The sequence below is a fragment of the Emys orbicularis genome, chromosome 11 (genome assembly GCF_028017835.1).
Source record: "Emys orbicularis isolate rEmyOrb1 chromosome 11, rEmyOrb1.hap1, whole genome shotgun sequence".
Taxonomy (NCBI): Eukaryota; Metazoa; Chordata; order Testudines; family Emydidae; genus Emys; species Emys orbicularis.
In genome coordinates this window covers 59,160,884-59,177,544 of record NC_088693.1, presented here as the reverse complement: position 1 = coordinate 59,177,544, position 16,661 = coordinate 59,160,884, and the positions used below count along the sequence as shown (strand labels likewise).

At 41.8% G+C, this 16,661-nt stretch overlaps 1 protein-coding gene across 1 annotated transcript in view; it reads right to left on the bottom strand.

The window, feature by feature from the left end:
- CDK15 (cyclin dependent kinase 15) overlaps positions 1-4,326 on the bottom strand; it is a 55,943-nt gene extending 51,617 nt beyond the window's left edge. The window contains exons 1-4 of the mRNA XM_065413619.1: positions 4,207-4,326; positions 3,121-3,270; positions 2,851-2,948; positions 2,058-2,137 (exon numbers count right to left, since the gene is read on the bottom strand). Coding sequence (XP_065269691.1) covers positions 2,058-2,137; positions 2,851-2,948; positions 3,121-3,270; positions 4,207-4,326 — 448 coding nt within the window. The remainder of the gene's footprint in view (positions 1-2,057; positions 2,138-2,850; positions 2,949-3,120; positions 3,271-4,206) is intronic.
- Positions 4,327-16,661: the final 12,335 nt, after the last annotated feature.

The following is a 16,661-nucleotide window of genomic DNA, read 5'->3' as shown; positions in this document are numbered from 1 at the left end:
CCCTCAACCATAGCATTACAGCCATTATTGAGCCTTAAGTATGTTTAATCCTTTTGAGGCTCTCTGAGATAAATTACCCCTTTGGCTGTTAAGTGTTTAGTGCCACTCCTTCAAAGTAACATAGAGTGCAACATGTTAATAAATCTAAAGCTTTGTTTAATGACACTTGAACTATTGACTTACATTGTAAATTTAAGATGTCAGATGTCACAAAGCTCAACACAGCACAAAAGAACTATTTAAAATAGACCCGTCTTAGGAACTTTCTAGTTTTATCTGAGTGAATGGAAGTTAAAGGCTCTTGGCATTTCAATTAAGGCACCTCAGTTAAGCAGCTCACCCTAAAATTAGGGCAACCTGATCTTTTGAGCAAAGAACTAGCACCAGAGTTCTAAGCAGGTAAATGTTGGAGGGATTCTCTTCTAAAGCGTATTGTACTGGTAGGTTCTTGTGGTAAGTAGATCAGCAAATGGTCCTACTTTGAGTGTCAGTGGCCCTATAAGATGAGCTTCCCTGCAAATAGGTACAGGTCAGTATCCCTCTTTGCTTTCACCCAGAATTGGGGTAAAGTGTCCACACCAATTCTGATCTCGTTTATATTGGTGTAAACCTGAAGCAGCTCCACTGACTTCTCTGCAGCTACTCTGGATTTAGACTGGTGTAACTGAGATCAGAGTTTGGACCTCCTTCTCTGTTCTAGTGTTGTCCTATGAATGTGGGCCATCTGGTCTCCCCCTGCATACCACTAATGGTATGGCAAAATCAACCCCAGCTTTGAAGTGCAATACTCAGTGGAACTATAAAACTAGAGTGTCATGACCCCTTCCATTTATAGATCTTACTTATATTAGACAACAGACTGGCAGAAAGATTACATATTTCTACTTCTATTCTCCTCAGTGTAAAAAAGAAACTGGATTATATTTCCTTTGGGATCTTATAGCATACTAAAAAAGCAGCCTTAATGGTAGATTAAACTGGCAGTTTGGGAAGTTATGTTTGTAGGGGCATCTAAAGCTGTAAGACAAAAAAATCAGGAACTTAAGCAAAGAAAAGAAATCAAGAAAGCTGCAGACATTTAGTCCAGTGCTCTGTGAGGTCTCATGTTGAGAAACATTTCTTGCCATGTTGAAATGGTGCATTTTCCCAAAAGTCAGCTGTATCTAAAAATTCCATCAGACTGGAATTTCTAATGCTCCTGATAGCAGCAGCCATCAGTATGATAATCTATTACGTACAAAACGCCATGTTAAAAGAGCATCAAGGTTGCAAAGCCAACTCCCTTGTTCATATGCATGACACAATCCTTAATTATATGATCACATATCATATAATTAGAGCATGGCTTAGAGCATGGTTAGGATTGTCAAGAGACTTAAGTTTCTGACACTAACTTCCTGTGTAGCTTTGGGTAAATTACTCAGTCTCTTTGTGCCTCTGTTTCCCAGCTGTAAAATGCTTAGTAATAATACTTACCCTTTATATAAACACTTGGGATCTTCATCAAAAGTATTACTGTATTTTTAAAGAATCACTGTCAACTCATATATCTTTATTGCCATGGACATTTTCAATTATCTACAATTGTTAGTATTTATTATTTGTATTATTGTAGCACCTACACATTCCAATTTATGCTAGGCACTGTTCAAACACAGTAAGAGATGGTGTCTGCCCTGAAAAGCTTGCAGTCAAAATCTAAAGACAGATAAAGGATGCAAGAAAGGAAGTGTTATTATCCATGTTTTACAGATGGGAATCTGAGGCCCAGAGAGATTAGGTGATTAAGTGACACACAAATCAAACCCAGATGTCTAGAGTCCTAATCCAGTGCCTTAATCACAAAACTAAACTTCTGCTTGTTCCTAAACCCACCAGTGGCAAACAGAATTACACAAATGCTCATAATAAAGTATAAGCAGAAGAACAGAGCAGGCAAGAAAATAAAAAGAAGTTAGGAAGTTGCCACATATGGAGGTTTTAAATTAAAATACATGTTGTTGAAAAATGATATTCCCACTCTCTCTTCAATGTTTGGATTGACTGCATGTCCTTACCTTCTCGGATGGCGGTAAAAGGCACTCCTTCCTCTGTCTCCAGACTGATTACTTTCAAAGCCACCAACTGGCCATTTATTCTAAAGGGTCAGAGTGAAAGGACATAAATGGACTCAGAAGGTGCCCATCAGTGCCTAACATGCCAACTAATACTAACCGCTTGGGACTATTCTGTGCTTTTCTAATAAGGCGTTTAAAGGCTCAGTCCCAAACTCTGCCAAGGTCATGCTCAGCACAACTGTGAAGGGGCAGCAAAGGTGATTCAAAACCACCTTAATGGCTCCTCTGATCCTGGACAGGTTGCTGGCCATTTGGGCACTAGCACAAATTTGAGTTGGCTAAAATAGTCCCTTAAGAACCATTCCATTGGTTGAGTATCAGTGGAATGTATTGTACTTCCACTCTGCCCTCTCCACATGACAAAACACACCCTCCTTGCCTCCAGGCAGCCCCCCACAATGAAGACTTAACCAGCTTCCCACCATCCGAGGATTCTGCTTTGCCAGGGGAATCCAGAGCGCCTCCTTTGGAACAGCTTTAAGATGACTTTGCACAGCTCTGATAGGGCAAAGCGCCCTTCATCTTAACAAATAAATTCTCTGAGAAACTTAATGGGCCTCGCAAGTGTGTGTAATATTCCAGTAAAGGGAAAACAAAACCTTTTATTTGCTCCTCTCTCGTTTTGAATATTCAGAATCTTCTAATTTCAAATTCACTCCTAGGAAGCTCCACTGGTTTCAGTGGACTAAATAAATGGCAAAATCGCAGGAAGCTCCCTCTGGAACCTGCTCACCTGCTAATCCCCTTGTAAACTGTAGAGTAAGAACCTTCGCACAGCTTCTCCAGATTCAGGTAGGATGAAGCCGTTCCAAACGGGAGGCCCTGTCTCTGCTTAGATAAGGAAAAGACATTTTTTTAGATCCTTTTGTCCCCCAGCAAAAACAGAGGCTATTTGCATGACGTCTATTCTATACACAATGCTTGGTAATTATACTGTGATTCATGGCTAATGACCATCTCTGGATAAACATCTTATATGGCTGTATACATACTGCATACTCACCCACTGGAATCTCTTCACAAAATCCGTCTCCTGGGAAGGATCGCTGTTACTCCGTGGTTTCTTCCCCCCAGACTTTTGTAGCTGGAGTGTTTGGAACCACTGTGATTGAAGTGAATCCACGGGATGTGGCACTCTGTTCAGATCTGGTAACTGGGAGGAGGGAAGCAAACTAAATCAAAGACAAATTCCTCCTACTTATTGATGATTTTCTCTCTTTTCTCCTCATTTTCTCCGATTTTCAGCTCTTGTTTTCTTTTCCATCTCCTTTCCCACACCCATGTGCCCATGTGCTGATTCTCTAAGTAGCCATAATACGAGCAACTGTTTAAATGCTACAGCTTTTGTATATGGTATAGCTTGTGAAGCTGATATTTAAGAATGCATCAATAACTGGGCTGATTTACTCCTCTATTTTGGTTGTAATCTGTTTGGGGTAGGAACTGCGAACCAAATTCAGAAGAGAGGTTTACGGAAGTCTAAATTTACACCTTCTTCTGCTCCCTTCCCCCACAATTACCCTTCATACTGGGTCTCTCTTACCACTATGTAACTGACACATTTTTATACATCATCTCTGAACTTGACCCATTGTCTTTTTATTGCTGTAAAACACCATGCAAAGTTAGGTTGATATGTCAACATTAAATAAAAATAATAATTAACAGTGTGCAGCCTCCAAACACATATAGCACAACTGCACTGGGGTTGGATGCCTGTATACTATTTAATCCAGATGTAACAGGATTTATAATCCACAGCAGGCTGCCTCCTTTAGCAAGATGTAAATCTTTGGCTCCCCTTCCTGTCTTGCACAGAGATAGCTGGAGTGGGACTTCTCCTCTGAAAACATCAGATCGAGGGAATTCTTCATAAGCTAAAGCATGGGGCGATTATAATTCCTCTCAGCAGGGAATCCACAAGACTAGAGCTGAGATAGCTAGAAGTCCTCTGTGTGGTTTCAATGGAAAGTTTGACCCTTAGTGGATTAGAAAAAACGGCAGACATTTCAGACTTCCAAACAGAATGGAAGACTCTGAGCTCCTTCATTTATCTTTCTGCTAAAACGCTGGCTGGGATACTGGATACCTCCATCATAGACTCCACTTCCACGGACTGGGTACTCTGGCTGCGTTGAGAGCCCTTTCTCTCTGAACAGCAACAGCATGATCCAGGATTGAGAGCATTTACACACAGCGCTTCCCCCATGTTCTCCTGAGTTCGGTAAAAAAATATTATCTCAATCTCTTTCTTTCGACTGTCTGCTCCTCTGTTGCTAGAAGCGTGTTATGCCAGAGTGTTCATATGACTCACATGAGGTCTGTGCCTCAAGTAGTCTCATGATTTCAGCAGTTTTTCTCCATCAGCCCAACACCCAATGAGTCAAATTCATCGCTGGTGTAACTCCTTTGATTTCAGTTAATTTGGCCCAATAGCTTCTAAAAACTGCCAATATTTATGTACAAGCTCAATGGGAAAGGAAAACCTCTGTTAGTTCAATATTGTTGTAATTAAGTAATTCACTGTAATTTACTGAGTAATTAAATGTACTGGTTCCCCCAGCAACAGTGGCTTAGTTTGCTTGTACATATATAATAGCTTGTATTAATTATAGTGCATGCTGTTAGGTTTTATGCCATTTTATATGTACAGTGTGGGTGAGCTATGGTTTCTGCAGAAACTGTACATTTGAATTTCCTCACTTCTGTGCATCTAAATTCTTAGCTATCACGTAATAATAACATAAGCTTTGGGCACTCCATGTCCTTGTTTGGTTATTTTTTTGAAGGACAGAGTGAGCTGTGGTTGATGGAATATATTCTGGGCTAAGAGCACAAAGTGACTTTAGCAGATTGATGAATCCAGCCCAGAACATATCCCATCAATTGTACATTGCATAATCAGTGCAAAGTAGCCTTAAACTGGCCAGAGATAGGGTGAAGAATCTCCCCCTTTCATTGGAACCCTCTGCCAGTGGAAGTAGCTCTGCTGCCTCTTGAACCAACTTTCCCCCTCTAACCCAGTATAAGGGGTGGGAAGAGGCATATCCTGGGTGTCCTGGGGGCAGAAGTTATGGCACACGGAAAGCAGGTATCTCATTTACATGGACTTCCCTTCCCAATCCAACCCAAGCAGTTCCCCAGTTAACAACCTATAGCCACTATTGAACATCCTGTTTCTTGAGCATTTATCTCCTTTATCTGGATCCTCTGACTCTTGTTGCTCCATTAGGCTCCTAAGTGTGTATATTTGAGTCAGAACTTGTCTAGGTTAGGGAAATTAGAGAGGTACACCTGTACAAATCCCAATGAATAGAAACTGCCTTTTAAAATACATTTAAGCATAAATACTAATGAAAGATGTAAATTTTTGATAGATAGATTAGATTAGATTTATTTTTCCGTGACACATCTCATACTAAATCACAGAAAAAAAATCACTTTGTTATAACAAAAATGCTAATGTCACTTCTCCCAGCTAGCTGAAGCAGCGAAACGAACAAAGCATCACAATAGGTCTGTACTTCAGAGTACTGAATAAAAATGGAGTATTCAGCCCACGTAGCAGAGGTAGACGCTCTAATTTACTGTTAGAATGATTACTGTGAGGGAAGGTGAGAGCAAATACTGGACTCCCTGTAACTGCTGCATTATGGCACCTCGGTATCTAAAGAAATGCTGCAAGGTAATATAACATTCTTATCACTACATAAATAATGACACAGAAGAGCACATTATTTTAGAAACATTAAAGTGTTTTAAATATAATTTTTTAAAAAAAGGAAACAAAGGATGGCCTTGCAATTAATGCCCCGGACTGGGACTTTGGAAATTTGGGGCTTTATCCTGCTCCCATTGACTTCCATGGCAAAACTCCCATTGACTTCAGTAGAGTAGGATCAACCCCCCTGGGTTGCTTACTAGACCTTCCACAGACTTCCTGTGTGGGTTTTATTATTTGTTTGTTTCTTCAAAAATTTAAATGCATTGATAGGTGCCCAACTGGCTGTCTGGGTGCCTATCTCTCAGTCATGGCCTTGCACAAATCACTTAACAGCTCCATTCTTCAGTTTCCCTAGCTTCTAAGTGTTCCTCAGTTTGAGTATGTTCTTTAATAGTTCTCTGGGAGAGACTGGTTTTGGGGTTTTCAGCTTTTATCACATTTTGAAACTTTTCTCTGCACTCCTGAGGGCTAGAAACTTACTTTTTTTTAAAAAAAAGAAAGCTCAGAAACACTCTAGTCACATGACTCCAGGAGCTGGGACTTTAAGAATAAAACCAAATTTCATGAGAGTCACAATAAAATTGTAAGAGTTGGTAATACTGAAAATATAACTTCTTGCTTCTCCTTTGACACACTGCAAATCTTAGAAATAAGGTGGGTGAGAGATATAAGTTTCAATAATCATAATAATATGAAAAAAATGGTCATGACTTTGCTTCTTAGAATTTATTATATGATGTAACATACCCAATATTAAGTTTTACTTTTCCTATACCTTCTCATGGTTTATATGGTAATGAATTGGAAGTGTGTATGTGCAACACTGCCCTCTACTGGATGGGATCAGAAATGATCCACTGTGTGTCTGCTATTCCTTACCAGCAATTCTGGCTTTAGTAAGTGGTATTTAGAGTCTTGCAATGTGACCTGAATCTGATGGGACCCGACTACAAGCGTCAGGGTTGGGTCAGCCCTGAAAACAACCAACACTCTCAGGCGCAGGTTCAGTGGTCTCTTATCACCTCTTCCTGCCTGTGGGGTTGGCACAGCGGTCCAGGCTGTGTGCGCCACTCTTGCTGGTCGCCACAACCTTGCTGCCCTCTCACTCTGTAGCACACACAGTGCAGTGAGGTGTGGAGGCTGTCAGGATTGGGGCATGCAGCTGCTGCTGAGCCAACCCCACAGGCAGGGCGCGGCAGGAGATGGATTATGGGCACAGGGCCTGGGGACCAGGAAGCCCCATCAGGCCAAACCCCAAGGATGAGGTGGTGACACTGACTGTCTACATATTACATCCTACAGAGGGGGACTGTCAGAGTCAGGTCGAGTCTGAAAACACTCGACACTCAGGCTCAGGTCGGGTTCAGGTCGGTTGTGGGCTAGTTGTAGTCAGGCTTTCAAATTAGGTCCAAGGCCAAGCAGACCTCTAGTGGTAAGAGAAATGAATATAGAGTTTGGAGCTGCTGAGCTCTAAACCCAGTGCTGTCATCGACTCTCTGTGACCGTGGGCAAGTCCCTTTGCCTTTCTTTGCCACCATTGATCCATGTGTAAAGTGGGAATAATAATGCTGAACCCCTTTCCATCGATGTTGCAAGTAATACAAGTCCAGTGTTTTGAATGTGTAAAACTCTGGGTTTTATTGGTGTTTTTAATGTATGTGTCAAGTTCCAGTACAATGTTATAAAGTGGTTTGCTGTAGTACAGAGGTTCTCAACCAGGGAGGCAGGCAGGGATGCATCAAACTTTCTAGGGAAATGCGGCAAGGCTTCTAATAATTCAGGAATTACATGTCATGACAGAGGGGCAGATGGGCCAAATTTGAACAGTGTTATGACCCTGTGCATAAGGTTGCGAACCACTGACTCAAATCTATCACTGACTGACATTGTCAGCACTAAATACAGGTAAGGGGTGTTTTTATAGTACCATTTTACTTGCATTTTTGAGTAATTTGCCTGGTATCGCCTGAAGAAACGCATTATCAATGGTAAGTGGCAGTAACCATCTTGCTATTGTGAAAAAAACTATGCTAAAGTTGGGACATGATTCAAAAAAGATTGAGAATCCCTTTCCTAGCACCACAGGAGTGAGACTGGAATGGGGTTGGAGGAGATCCCAGCGTTCTGACTGAGGATGCAGTATTACCAACTCCCACAATTTTATTGCGTCATAATATCTGGTTGTTTTTCCGAAGCACCAGTTCCTGGAGTCATGTGAATATGCAAGATTCTGTTTTTATTTTTTCTAACATTTCTAACCATTGTGGTGACAGAGAAAAGCTTGAAACATGACCCAAGTGCACCTCAGAGACTCAAACATCAGAAGGCAAATAAAAAGAACCCTGATCTCTAAGCCCATCTCATGGTTTTGAGGGGTTTGACATGATTTTTGAACGCTTGGTTGGTTGAGGCAGGCAATGTGGGGGACACTACCTATACAGGCCGAGGGCTGGGAGGCAGGAGGATGAGATGGGGTGCTATGGGGCAGTGTGGCTGAGGCCCACCCTGTGCTGGTGGGCGCTGACGGTGTTTGGGGTGCAGGAAAAGGTGCATTTACCCCGGGCCCTATGGGACCAGTCTAAGGCTAGTGATGTACCCGTTCCCCTCGAGAGGGATGCTCCTAGCACCACCGGCTCTCCACCCCCTCATTGCACACTGAGGGAGGGGAGGCAAACCATACCCACGCGGTCCGCCTTGTGCTAACTCTCTCTCCCCTGGGCTCACACCCCGGACGGTTCTCTAACGCCCCTCACACTAGTTTGTCCCAGACGAGCGCCCGTCTGCGCGCTCAGTCCAGCCCCCGCCCCTCGGTTCGACCTCTTTACCAACCCGCCCTGACTCGGAGGGAGCTGGCGTTAGGCTCCGCCCCTTTGCCCCCGTGTGAATCAGCTGATCTCTGAGCCCCAGAAGCCCGCGGCGATCCGGCTGTTAAGGCGAGAGCGGCGCCAGGTGAAGTGGTTCCCGGCCGCCTGAGGTAGCGCGAGCGCCGGCTTCAGTGAGGGGGGCGCGAAGGGCTGGAGCCCGGCGGGGAGTGAAACTTGAGTCACGTGACGGGGGTGGGAGCGGGGGCAGAGGCGCTCTAATTATCCAACCGCCTCATCCCTTCCCCAGGGCGCGCGAGGCCCCCATCCTTCGCCGTCCGCCTCCCCGGCCCCCTCCGAGCTCCGCTCCGCGCGGGACCGAGAGCCGGGCGACTCCTCCCAGCCCCGGCCCCTCTGTGGCCTTGGCACGTCCCCCCGCGGGTGCTCGCCCGTCGCCGACCGGGTCCCTGGGAGTGCCAGGGGCTGGCGGCACTCAGCGCAGCCCGGGGCGCTCCTGGCGGGCGGGTGGTGATGGTCCCCGGCCACCTTGCTGAGGTGAGGCTGCCTCAGGCCCCTGCATCCTTTCCGAGGAGGCCAGCGGGTCGGGGTCTGGGTGTAGGTATCCTGCCAAAGGGGCCGGTGGCGTCTCGGTGGGGGGCTAAGTAGGGCTGTGAGATACTCGGAAGAACGGGGGTGGGGGTCAGGGGCCCGCCGGGCAGTGGGATGAACCAGCCGGCGGAGCAGTCTCTGAGGCGGGAGTTGTGGCAGCCCCCTCACGCAGTTAAAGCCGGACGGGCCAGAGCGCTGGGCTATCCGGGGCTAGCTCATGGGGTAGCAATAGGTCCATGGACCAGTCCAACCTCTTTGGGTTGGTGTGTTGAATTCAGCTCCCTCAGCACTTAAGTGAAAGTTTACTGAACAGCCGCCAGATAATAAGTTTGGTAATGTCACTCCAGTCCCCAGAGGATTAGTGTCCACATGAACGGGGGGAGGGGAAATCCAGCTTGACTGGTGCTCATTTGACAAACGTGTTGATAATTTCAGAAGAGACCATGGTTTGCTTAGTAGGAGAATTTATTAAAGGTGGCTCTTCCAGGGCCAGGCTGAAGTGTGCTTATGGAGGAGCATGCACTATTGTTAATAGTATTGTGTGGATGTGTTTCTTGGGACCAATTATATGGCATAAACGTCAGATGAAATACGTGCACAGATCAAATATCTTAATTTAAAAAAAATAATCAAATAGCTGTAAGGGTGCACAGATCTAACTTTTTTTTTTGTTCTTCAGTGACTCCCACTCACATGCTGTCACAGAGGGGACTAGCAATTCTAGCCTGAATATTTTATTGGAGGTTTATGTTTACTCGTCCAGTAAACTCTTTTCCCTTGTGTTGGGGCTGTACTATTGCTTTTCAGCTACCAGATTCCTCCTAATATTAAGCTATTCCCATCTTCTCTGTTTTTTCTCTTCCCTCTTCTGTGTCTGGGTGTTACTTTTTTTTTTTTAATTCTTTATTTTAGCTGGTCTCTCCTCCCTCCCACCCTGTTTTTGGTTTGCTAACATCCTCTTTTTCCCCACTATACTTACCTTTCTACACTAGGTCTCCTAGGATCACATTTCCAAAGGCCATATGTCAGCGCTGTCTGCAATTGCTATTACAGGTTCACCTGCACTGGTGTTAGCAACATTGAGAGCCCTAACATAGATGTACCACCTGCTGCAGCCCTGCTTCATTTTTAATATTATGTCATTTAACCTGGCTAGGGCAGACGTAATTGGCACAGTGTTAAAAACATTGTTGGCAACTAGTGGCCCACATACATGGGGGCTACCTGCATTGCTAATACCGGTGGACCTGAACCACTGTTAGCAACAATGTGACAGTTACAGAAAAATTTTCCGAACGTCAACAGGGCCAACTTTTGTCTGACTGAGGAGGGCTGGATGTAACTTCCTCCAGAGCCCCCGCTGCTGCTTCATCGGTTTGACAGAAATATTGCAAATTTATGTTTTTGTTAATATAAATTTGAAGCATATGCTGCAACACCTTTAGTTAAAACTTTCTTTGTGACTATTTAGTTAGTTGTGTTTTGTATAGTCACTGAAATGTGTGGTCTAGTTATTAAATAGAAATGGTAAGTAAATCAAAGGGGGGATGGTCATGTTATAAAGTTTACAGGAGTTACAGTACCTACAAAAATGAGGTCCTTTGTTTTGGTTAAGTTTTGAGTGTAATGGGAAATGTATTGTGGCATCGAATATGTATGATTTTATCACTGAATGGTCAATAAGAAACACAGTTCTATAGTAATCGGCATACTTTATATTGTACTGTAGGGTTTTTTTTCCTTGTGTTTGAAATAATTCTTACTAGGGTATAGGATAGTACACTGATGTTTCACTTCTTGGAGCATTTGGGTTAAAATCCAATGGAATGCATGAGTTCCATCTCTTGACAGTCACCATCTGTCCACAAAACAAAACCATCCCATAATTAGGCTCTAATCAGCATTCCCTCTTCACTAAGCAGTGGGTAGGCCCACTGCTTAGTGAAGAGGGAGAAACAGTAACAGGAAACTTGGAAATGGCAGAGATGCTTAATGACTTCTTTGTTTCGGTCTTCACCGAGAAGTCTGAAGGAATGCCTAACATAGTGAATGCTAATGGGAAGGGGGTAGGTTTAGCAGATAAAATAAAAAAAGAACAAGTTAAAAATCACTTAGAAAAGTTAGATGCCTGCAAGTCACCAGGGCCTGATGAAATGCATCCTAGAATACTCCAGGAGCTAATAGAGGAGGTATCTGAGCCTCTAGCTATTATCTTTGGAAAATCATGGGAGACGGGAGAGATTCCAGAAGACTGGAAAAGGGCAAATATAGTGCCCATCTATAAAAAGGGAAATAAAAACAACCCAGGTAACTACAGACCAGTTAGTTTAACTTCTGTGCCAGGGAAGATAATGGAGCAAGTAATTAAGGAAATCATCTGCAAACACTTGGAAGGTGGTAAGGTGATAGGGAACAGCCAGCATGGATTTGTAAAGAACAAATCATGTCAAACCAATCTGATAGCTTTCTTCGATAGGATAACGAGTCTTGTGGATAAGGGAGAAGCTGTGGATGTGGTATACCTAGACTTTAGTAAGGCATTTGATACGGTCTCGCATGATATTCTTATCGATAAACTAGGCAAATACAATTTAGATGGGGCTACTATAAGGTGGGTGCATAACTGGCTGGATAACCGTACTCAGAGAGTTGTTATTAATGGTTCCCAATCCTGCTGGAAAGGCATAACGAGTGGGGTTCCGCAGGGGTCTGTTTTGGGACCGGCTCTGTTCAATATCTTCATTAACGACTTAGATATTGGCATAGAAAGTACGCTTATTAAGTTTGCGGATGATACCAAACTGGGAGGGATTGCAACTGCTTTGGAGGACAGGGTCATAATTCAAAATGATCTGGACAAATTGGAGAAATGGTCTGAGTTAAACAGGATGAAGTTTAACAAAGACAAATGCAAAGTGCTCCACTTAGGAAGAAAAAATCAGTTTCAAACATACAGAATGGGAAGAGACTGTCTAGGAAGGAGTACGGCAGAAAGGGATCTAGGGGTTATAGTGGACCACAAGCTAAATATGAGTCAACAGTGTGATGCTGTTGCCAAAAAAGCAAACATGATTCTGGGATGTATTAACAGGTGTGTTGTGAGCAAGACACGAGAAGTCATTCTTCCGCTCTACTCTGCTCTGGTTAGGCCTCAGCTGGAGTACTGTGTCCAGTTCTGGGCACCGCATTTCAAGAAAGATGTGGAGAAATTGGAAAGGGTCCAGAGAAGAGCAACAAGAATGATTAAAGGTCTTGAGAACATGACCTATGAAGGAAGGCTGAAAGAATTGGGTTTGTTTAGTTTGGAAAAGAGAAGACTGAGAGGGGACATGATAACAGTTTTCAGGTATCTAAAAGGGTGTCATAAGGAGGAGGGAGAAAACTTGTTCACCTTAGCCTCTGAGGATAGAACAAGAAGCAATGGGCTTAAACTGCAGCAAGGGAGGTCTAGGTTGGACATTAGGAAAAAGTTCCTAACTGTCAGGGTGGTTAAACACTGGAATAAATTGCCTAGGGAGGTTGTGGAATCTCCATCTCTGGAGATATTTAAGAGTAGGTTAGATAAATGTCTATCAGGGATGGTCTAGACAGTATTTGGTCCTGCCATGCGGGCAGGGGACTGGACTCGATGACCTCTCGAGGTCCCTTCCAGTCCTAGAATCTATGAATCTATGAATCTATTTGTAGTTTCGGTTCAAGAGAGGCCTAGGTTTGGAATAGCATTAAACTCATGGAGATAAGTAACATTTTTTTTAAATGTTCATGTATTCTATCACAAAATTTTACAAATATACTGTAAATCTGAATTTAAGAATGTATGGAGATCAGTAAAGGAAGTAAATGGTGTTGTTTGTTTTTTGTTTTGTTTTTTTTAAGGTAGCATGTCCAGTGGTCAGAGAGTATAATTAGAAATTGGGAATTCCTGAGCTCTAATCCGAGCTACTCACTATGTGGCTTGGGCAGGTTATTTAAATTTTGTCCTTCAATTACCTGTCTGTACAATGTAAATAATAATTAACTACCTCATAGGAGTGACAGAAGCTTTAATTAATCCTTACATGGAATTTAAAGGTTTTAAATGCCTTAGAAATGACAAATAGTTTGCTATGTAGTTGTAGCTGTGTTGTTCCCAGGAGACAAGGTCAGTGCGGTAATATCTGTTATTGGACCAATTTCTGTTGGTGAAAGACAAGTTTTTTAGCTTACACAGAGCTGTTCTTCAGGAGCTTGGCTCTTTCACCAAAAGAAGTTGGTATGATAAAAAGTTATTACCTCATCCACCTTGTCTCTCTAATAAATGGCAAGGTAGTGTATAAAGGTAACTTAGGTTAAACGGTTAATGTGTAATTTAAATAATACTGTAATTTCTAATCAGTATACCTAGTAACTTTAATTTTAGTATAAGGAGTGTGTTTATAAAAATTAAAACACCACTTATCTTTTCTATTTTGCCTAGTCTCAATCATGTTGTAATTTTTTCATACTTAATAACTACATCAACTGTATTGTGCCATTCTTCAGATGAGTGCTAGAAGAGATCTTGCCAGATATCTAAAACTTAGTCCGCTGCTCAGTTGTTTTTAGTACCTTAACAAAAACAAAACTAAAACTAAAACTTTGTGGCCTCTGATGTTACAAAACATGTATGTGCATGATCTTGAATAAGCTTAGTTTCTGCTCATGACTATAATCTAATCATTGGGTGTTTAACATTATCTGTGTAAGTCTTCCTTCATTGGAATCACATTTCAATCAGATATCTATCTCTGAAGCCTGGGTTGCCCACAGTGATGGGGGCACTGGTGAATTTAAGTGTGTATGAATCTTAGGGTTAGAAAGTGTCATCAGACTCAAAGAATTTGTGTTTTCTTGAGTTTCTTCACTGTGATGTATTATTCTGGATAAAAATATTTCACATGTTTAGAGGTTCCAAAAACATTTTGTGACTCATTTAAAAAAAAATTAAGCTATGGTTTATTGCTTATTCTCAGGTATTGCATATCATGACTGAGATTTTAATCAAAGATCATTTTAAAATGACTTTTTGCAACAGGTGGTAACTGTAAATGTAACTGAGGCAGTTAGTAACTGTGTTGTAGGAAATATGGCTTAAGTGTCATATTTCTTAGAGAGTGGGCCACAATATTTAATCAAGGGTATTTAATTTATTTTATCTCTGATTTTAAGATTGTACCATATTCAAATAAGTTGAGCTTTTTTATTTGGTGGCTCTTTTATTTATCTCTGAAAAATGTCATCATTTGGACTTGGTTTTTATTAGAATGACTGCATGTGGCAAAGAATGTGTCAGTGTAACATCTCTGAAAGAGACAAGGTAGGTGAGGTAATATCTTTTATTGGACCAACTTCTGTTGGTGGAAGGGACAAGCGTTTGAGCTTCACAGAGCTCTTCTTCAGGTTGACATGCTGGTTATCTTCAACAGTCTTGAAGAAGAGCTCGGTGAAGCTTGAATGCTTGTCCCTTCCACCAACAGAAGTTGGTCCAATATAAGATATTCCTTCACCTACTTTTTGTCTCCTCTCATGTTCTTGGACCAACATGGCTACAACAACAGTGCAATGTACTGTATTTGGACAACTGAATTTTTTTATGCCACAGCCATTATCACCTCTCAACTTTATGTACCTGAAATGTAACCCTCCCTGCCCCCCTTCTCCCAAATATGTAACTATTTGGGGTAATTGGATTTTGTGTTCTGGTTCCCCAAAACTGTTTTTTCCCAACTCAATCTACAATATTTCTCAGTTATCTAATATTTTGTTAAATTGTAGAATTCTAGATGCATCTGTCCTAGTACAAGAGGTTATCTACACATAACTAAACTTCATGAATGTGACTGACAGAGTTTTAGTCCTAATCTTTCTACAGTAAAAGGCTTACAACTTCTCCTGGTTCTGAATCTTTTCTCTGTTTCCTTTGATGCATTAAAGACCCTGTCATAATAAACACTGTTGTCTTGCCATAATATTGCAAAACCTTCTGAAGATCTCCTGTACATAAAACCAAATCGATTTGAATCGATAAGGTATCACCCGCATGCACTGCTGTCATTTTATCAAGGATTATTTTTAGTTCAGTGTTTAGCAAGGCATTTGGCCAATAAGAATCAAAGTTTTTTGAATTTCTGGATGTTGATAACTGTGTGAAAAGTCATTGGTAACTTTGTTTCTTATAAACAAAATTAAAGTTATTTGGAAGAGGTGCTGTGGCTTCTTTTCATTCATGAGGCTGTATATAAGAATCCTCACGGGGCCTGGTTTCTTCAATAAATATAATATGTAATTGCATCTTTGACTTAGCCTCTGCTTTAGGAAGATTTTACAGTAGAGTAAATGATGGTCTAGGTATTCTGTCTTTGACAAATGCTATAAAATTTAATGCAGAACAGAAAGGTATAAAATTCTTTAAATTTGTTTTTCATTTCCAGTGGATTTGAAATCAAATTGTATGGCCTCCTTCTACCTGAATTGCAACCTGCAGCATTGGAAGCGTGTTTAAGGGCTCCCATCTAAGATTTTTATAGTAGAAATGGGAAATTGTTGTCCTGGGGTGGGAGGAGGGGGAGGAGAGGTGGTAAGATGGTGGGTGGGAGGGAAGAAAGACCAGGGTTTGAAAAAGGACAAAAAGGTTGGAGAAAACTGACCGTGTCAATTTTAAACTCTTCCGTTTCTCTGTGAATTTGACTACACTGTATGCACACTCCTTTATAAGCTGGCACAGTAAATCTATAATTTAATTCCTGCATTATTAAATTCTTACTATCAGGCCTTGTGCTATAACTGTGCACTTTAGTGGTAGTATGTACTTTATGATTCAGGAATAAGTTTATGGATTCAACACTCCTAATTGTGTGAGCTGATTGCAGTAATGCTTTATTGCTGTATTGTTAAGTTTGAGTATAGAAGTCTATTGTTAAGCTACCTGAGATCAGTGAAAAAGTTGCTGTCTTGCTGTTAAATTTTTGAATGACATCTTTTGAGTATTACAGCGATGTTGGTATAAATTACCTTTTTGTCCAAGAAAGAGAAGTGTCATTGCAAAAGCAACACAACGCTTTCCAGAGATTTCTGAATCCTAAATACTACTTTTTAGCAGTTTGTAATAAGAATGTTGCTGGTTGGGAAAGCTCAAACAGCCTGCATATAGGTTGATTCTTTTCTGTCTTAGAAATAGGCTTTGTTCATTCTGTTTATGGGCCCATTGTAGCATGAGTGGGCAGAATATGTCTGACTGTTTAGCTTTTGTTTGCCAACTCAGTATGAAATAGTCTAAATACTTTTAAGCATTCTCATACTATGTGGATGTTCATTTATTGGACATCTAAGATAGGAGATAAAGCTTTGAATACACAATGTCTTTTTACAGTGTTTACGTGTGATGTGCAGTTC